The sequence below is a fragment of the Octopus bimaculoides genome, chromosome 11 (genome assembly GCF_046866305.1).
Source record: "Octopus bimaculoides isolate indiv1 chromosome 11, ASM4686630v1, whole genome shotgun sequence".
NCBI lineage: Eukaryota > Metazoa > Mollusca > Cephalopoda > Octopoda > Octopodidae > Octopus > Octopus bimaculoides.
In genome coordinates, this window is record NC_142938.1 from 24647158 (window position 1) to 24653556 (window position 6399).

At 37.0% G+C, this 6399-nt stretch overlaps 1 protein-coding gene across 1 annotated transcript; it reads right to left on the reverse strand.

The window, feature by feature from the left end:
- On the reverse strand, positions 1-2039 carry LOC106867924 (CDAN1-interacting nuclease 1). Its single transcript, XM_014912993.3, has one exon. The coding sequence runs from the start codon at positions 1941-1943 to the stop codon at positions 1107-1109; it is 837 nt and encodes a 278-aa protein (XP_014768479.1). The 5' UTR covers positions 1944-2039; the 3' UTR covers positions 1-1106.
- Positions 2040-6399: the final 4360 nt, after the last annotated feature.

Genomic DNA, 6399 nt, shown 5'->3' on the forward strand with positions numbered 1-6399 from the left:
TTTTTGTTTAAATATGTTTTAATAATGTTATTTTTTTTTTTAAATATCAAGTTTTGCTTTTTCTACAATTTTTTCTTTCTTCATACAGAGATTGTCGGGAGATTATATTGTTCTGTTTTCTGAAAAAAGTTTTTTAATTCATAGAATAGGAAGGGCTATTTCGTTTCCAGGATTTCCTGAAAATGAAACAATTATAAAAAAAAAAAAAAAAAAAAGTAATTATCCCTGTATGCTGTCAATCTCTCATTTTAATATACTTGGGTGGTTCATTTTCTCCTACAATTTTGTAATTTTGTGCAAATGTAGGAAACCTTTATTATGAAATAATTAATTCCTCATTTACTTGCCTGTTTTATCCACAGTATGTTTTCATCATTCATTCAGTCGTGCAGGTCCAATCAGAGATCCTGTTTGCTATTTTACTAAGTACTTGTCTCAGATAGTTTCATTTATTATTTTTCTTTTCCCGTGAGATCGCTTTATCGTTAAGAGAGAACAATCATTTAGTCGTAGGTCCGGTTGTTTTTTCAAAGTGAGAAAAACATTTTTTTTATTTTGCTGTAGGTCTCTAGCAGGACACGCATAAATGTGTATTGAAAGTAAAACTGTGGATAATAAAACTGACAGGAAAGAGGAGAGAATAAATTAATTCAAGTGATCCTCCAGTTCAGAAAACTTTCATTTTATAAGCCAGCTAATGAAGGTGATAAAACTGTTTCACTTTTAGGGGCCTTAAAGACGAAAAAGTACCGACCTCCCCACTGTACAATGTACACTCATACACATATATATGTATATGGGTGGACGTCGGACTTAGGAAGCACCAAGTTAGAATTTCTCCGTTTTCACGGGGATTGTCCGCCTATATATATATGTACATACACGCACGGTATGGTTTCTTGCATATATGCAAGGCTAATTATAAAATAGACGGAACTTATTGAAATGGGATGGGAGGTAAAGCTATCTGCGCAGGGGATTGATCTCAAAGTGTAGAGGGAGCTAGACAATATACTGTACATGAATAGTTCAACATGCAGCAGACTTTGTACACTGCATGCCCTTGTTTTGTACACAAACTTCATTTGTTTTAGCATTGTACTTCGTTAGTCACCAGTGGGATCGAAGAAAACAATATTTTGTGGGAAGCTATCTTTAAGAATGATTCCCTTTTCCTTATTTACATCAAGTTCGTCAATAAAACCAAACCAATAAATAACCATACCAGCTCCAAATCGGTTCCAGTAGCTCCAGTACTGTTCTCGTAGATATATCTCATGGTTAAACTCATCACCAAATGATGCTTTACTTTCGATCCAGTTAACAATATATCCGTCCACTGCAATAGGTATCTCTAACTTAATGTCAGGTGTTTTATCATAACCTTTCTCTCTCATCACCTCCTCGCCGATGTAAGGTAGAGCGAGTGATTCTAAGGTTTTTTTCAACTCGAATTCGTATTCGTAGCCAATAGCATGTTTGATACAATCAGTAAAGGGACCGTAGTGATCGTCGACGGCTATACATTCCAATACTTCAGCTGACAATACGTGATCATCAATTGTCAAAGGAGATTTCAAATATTTAGAAAGAGTTACTTTTGGAATATGGTCCTTGTCAAGAGTTACCATGAGATGCTCTTCCAAAACAATTCTAGCTAATTGCGATGGTGAAAAATCTGCTTCTTCTGACATTCGATATAAGATATGTTTTTCCTGTTTATCACGAGCAGCCAGAAACTTCTTGTAGTATACTGCTGTCTGTTTGGGACTGTAATGATAGTGGTGAGTACGCCGTAGTTTCTTCTGGTTCTCTTGTGAATATATACTACCCATAGTAGCAATACTCACATTTGGAAATTCACTACATAATTCTGGTAATTCATCCCGGCGTCGAACATTTTTCAATTTTGCAACGATTTTCTTGTACGTGTCAATTTTCATGTTGAGATCCAACAAACGGACACCACAAACCAGCAAAACACAAATTTGATTTATCCGCGAGGCAAAAGAACGGTGTAAGACAAGGGAGATAATTATGGCGGTATACTTCGAATATTATGAAATTAAGTCTTGTAGTTAGCGCTGTGTTTCGTATGTAATATAGTTATAGTTGAGAACTTCGATCTGGTGAAAATTTCAAACACTTTAAGTGGTTGGAGTATTCAAAATGTAAACCAAGGGAAATATCAACTAATCCAAAATTTGGGGAAATAACGATGCAGATTGAGTAAATATTGCCTTCAATAGGCAACTTATGAGAATCAACAGACGTTGTTTCTCACCAGTTGGTTAATTTAACTCGGCTTAGGAATAATTTATTAACTTTGTAAAGGACAGAAAAATAATTTGTATGTATAACCATCATCTTGATTGATTACAGAATGTAGTACCATTATCTTCATTCTTTTGTCTACGCACGCACACACACACATTCATGGGAGGTGTTTTAAAAAAATTTGATATCATTTTGCATTCTAATAACTTTGCCAGTTCTTGTTCAAATGACTTTAAATTTTAACAGCATGTGAAGAAACAGGTCAAAATTTTATCTTTAATGTTTGATATGTTTATCTTTTCAGGTATAGAAATGGCATTTATTGGAAGAGAAAAGGCGTTTTGTGTGTTGGAGTATGCTCGAACACAGTCGAACAAGACTGTGCAGCGTGCATTTGTGAGAGAGTTCTCCAAAAAGTCACCAATGGCAATGCAGATTTGGACATGGCACAAAAAATTCAAAGAGAAAGGCTGTTTGTGTAGGGCAAAAGGATTTGGATGACCACTAACATCAGAAGAGACAGTCGAGTGAGTTTACCAAAAACTCTTGCGAAGCCCCAAGAAGTCCAGAAGAACAAATCTGGAAACCCAGATTCTTCCAGCAACAGTTTGACAGCGTCCTGAGGAAATACTTGTTAATAAAACCCAACAAGCTGCAGCTCGTTCAAGCCATAACGGCAGATGACAAACAAAAGCCCCAACATGGGGCTATGTGAAGGGCCTGGTCTATGTCCCCACTTCTTCCTGCAAACCAAGAGGAACTTGAGCAGAGAATCACTACCGCACTGGAGACCATTACCATGACATGCTGCAGCGTGTTTGGGAGGAGCTAGACTACCGACTTGACGTGTGCTGTGTCTCAGGTGGTGCGCATATTGAACATTTGTGAAATCATTCATGGAATCCACATACCTTTGAATTTCTCATTCAGATTTGGAGGAATAAATCTTATACTCAACATTAAGCCTGTTTTAGTTTCATTTGCTTTAACTATGTAGTTTCTGTGATATTTACATCTCAAATGATATCAGAATTTTTGAAATACCCTGTATATATATATATATATATATATATATAGATAATACAAATGATATATAAGCATATGCATGTATACATACATATATGTACATACCTACATCTGCATGTATATATAGATGCATATTCGGGTACAGGACGTTAGAAAAATGAACGAGAACATAAAAAAACGGACTTTGTTTACAGACAACAGAACGAATACATAGGAAAACAAACAAGCCACTTATGGAATTATTCCTTCATCAGCTGCCTCTATTCTAAAACTAGGCGTATCGAGGATAAGGCAGGACGCACTCTTAGAATAGTTTCTTCCTGAGTAGTGGATTAACCCACTAAATAGAGGATTCCAAGGTAGCAAACACAAACCAAGATAGGAAAAATTAGACAGTGAAAATAACATTGAAAAGCCGTAGGGCCAAACGCGATGGGATATTGAACGCTAGTGATATGACGAAGCTGGGTTTCCATTACTGGAGTGCGGCCATGCTGGGGCACCACCTTGAAGGGTGTAACAGGATGAGAGATTCCCGCACTGGATGGGTGCTGCTCGCATCCTTCACATTAAATATTAACTGTAGAAAGAGTCAAGATTTTTCGTTAACTTCAACAGTATAAATATTTATTCTTTGATTCGCAATATAAAACAGTTCCTTCCTCTGGGCGAATCGGCAACCGAGGAGCTTATCAGCAGTAGTCGAGTGGAGTGAATCAATTCTGCCCGTTCATGCATAGCGGGGATGCGCCACGAGGTAGCTGCTGGAGACACGTCCGTATCGTTCAGCTCCCTGCGTCAAAAGGGGATATACAAGAGAATTTCGCCTCTGCCAGTTTTCTGCGCATGCGCATGAGGGAACTTCCGGCAGGTCTTCCGGAAGACTCCAACCCAGTGCATGCGTGCTGGAGATTTCCAAGATGGTGTCACTAATCGTTTCATTTCTATTAGTTTCGCTATGTATATATATATACAAGTTTGTATATATATTTATGTATATATATATATATATATATATATATATATATATATATATATATATTGTCAAACAATTATAGGAAAGTTTAAAAAACTATCTTAATTTTATTAAAACCTGGCAAGTTATCTGTCCCTCCTTCAATCCTCACTGCCCCTTTCAGGGAGGGGAACTGTCCCATCCGTTGTGAGAAATGCTGTTGTATGACCAGGGAAAATTACCTTTGGGGAGCGTTTTGCGTAATAAATACACAATCTATGAAGCTTTACAGATATAATACAGCGAGTTTTAAACTTACAAAGCAAACTTTTCCTAAATAAATTCACATTGTAAGCACCACTATATTGTCCTAACAGACATAAAAATGGCCATACCTACACAGCTTAGTAAGGCTCACAGATACATTCATACAAATACACATGAATACAACGTATATCAAGCAGTTCCAGCGAATACGTTAACACAGACTTTCCAATAGATACACAGAAACAAAAACGATATAAACAGTTAGTATATAAAATCTCCACCTATTGGTGTTTGTAAAAAAATTTTTAAAAATAGAAGAAAACATGCAGGGGTGATAATTCTAAAATGATCGGAAACTTTGGACACTAAAGTCACAAGTATGCATTCAGACACTTATAAAATGCGGACATGTACACACAAAGGTTTAGATATAGAGATTAACTTACATATTCAGATACACAATGATAAGCATACACCATGCAGGCACACACGTACATCGTACAGTGTCCTATTTCATTAAAGATTTCTACATAGGTGCTGTCGTTTGCTTCCCAATCCCATGGTTTCGGTCCAGTACCACAGCATGGCACTCGAGACAAGTGTCTTCTACTATAGTCAAGGTTTATCAAAACCTTGTTAATGGATTTGGTAAACGGAAATAGAAAGAAAAAAAAAAAAAGCCCGTCGTACGAATTATGTATATATCTAAGTGTTTGTGTATGTCCTTCACCACCTTTTGACAACCGGTGTTGGTTTGCTTACGCCCTTTTAAATTAGCGGTTCGGCAAAGAGATAGAATAAATACCAGGCTTAAAAAAAGTACTCCGGTTCGATTCGTTGGACAGGCGGTACACCAGCATTACCGCAATCCAGTTACTGAAACTAGTAAGGGATAAAATATGTAGTTTTGAGATTTTCGATAAAACTGGACTTATTGCGTTGAACATAAAAGGTCAAGTATCAAATTTTAAAAAAACGAGTACTGGAGGCGAATTGATTGATTAAACCCGTCAAGGTGGTGCCCCAGTATGGCCACAATCCAATGACTCAAAAAGTAAAAAAATAAAAAAGAATAAAGTCTCAAAACACTTAGTCACACAAATATTCCCGTTTCCTTCTCTTGTAATCCTGACCTTCCTCTCATTATTTACATTTGAAATCTTTCATCATGACTTTCTCCTTTCTTTTCATAAAACACTTCACTACTTAGGAATCTTTTACTTCTTTTTCTGGTACACTAACAGTATCCACACAAGCCAATGAAAGATTCTCATCTTTCAAGAAATAGACAGCTTAGTCTCACTCTAACTCTACCCTACCTCCCTTAAAAGAAAGGGAGAAAAAGAAAAATATAGGATATTTCTAATTTTGAAAATCAGTGGATGTATTCCACTGAATTTAGGTAAATAATCCTTCGTACAGACGATCAGTAGCGACGGCTGTTGGGTTCAGCTGTTCTACGTTGATAAGGGGCAAATACCCTGAAACTAGTCTGTAGATGCCAGACCAGCAAGGGGAAGCGGCTGACCTCCCTTGTTCGAAGGTTATTATGGACACGGGTTCGTGTGTCATACAGCTAGCTAGAGGCGATGGCCTCTTGGAGCTAATCAACGGCAGCATTCGTCCTATTTTTTGAACTGCCATGTTGGCTTGGCGATAACTATTAATATCCAGTACCGCTGCCGTAGTCTCCTTTAGAGAGACTTAAAAATATTAATATTTCTATAGGATAATGTAGTTTTAGTAATTCAAAAGGTGATTGTCTTAGCTTGGAAGCCCTTCATCATATCTTTGTGTTCAAGGCTGACTTAAGGCTAAGCAACAACATTATCCATTCCATCTGTGTGTTTATGTGTGATCAGGGACGTCTTAGC

Excerpts from the sequence above, each read along its gene's own strand:
- LOC106867924 (XM_014912993.3), bottom strand. The coding sequence starts at position 1,943 with ATGAAAATTGACACGTACAAGAAAATCGTTGCAAAATTGAAAAATGTT.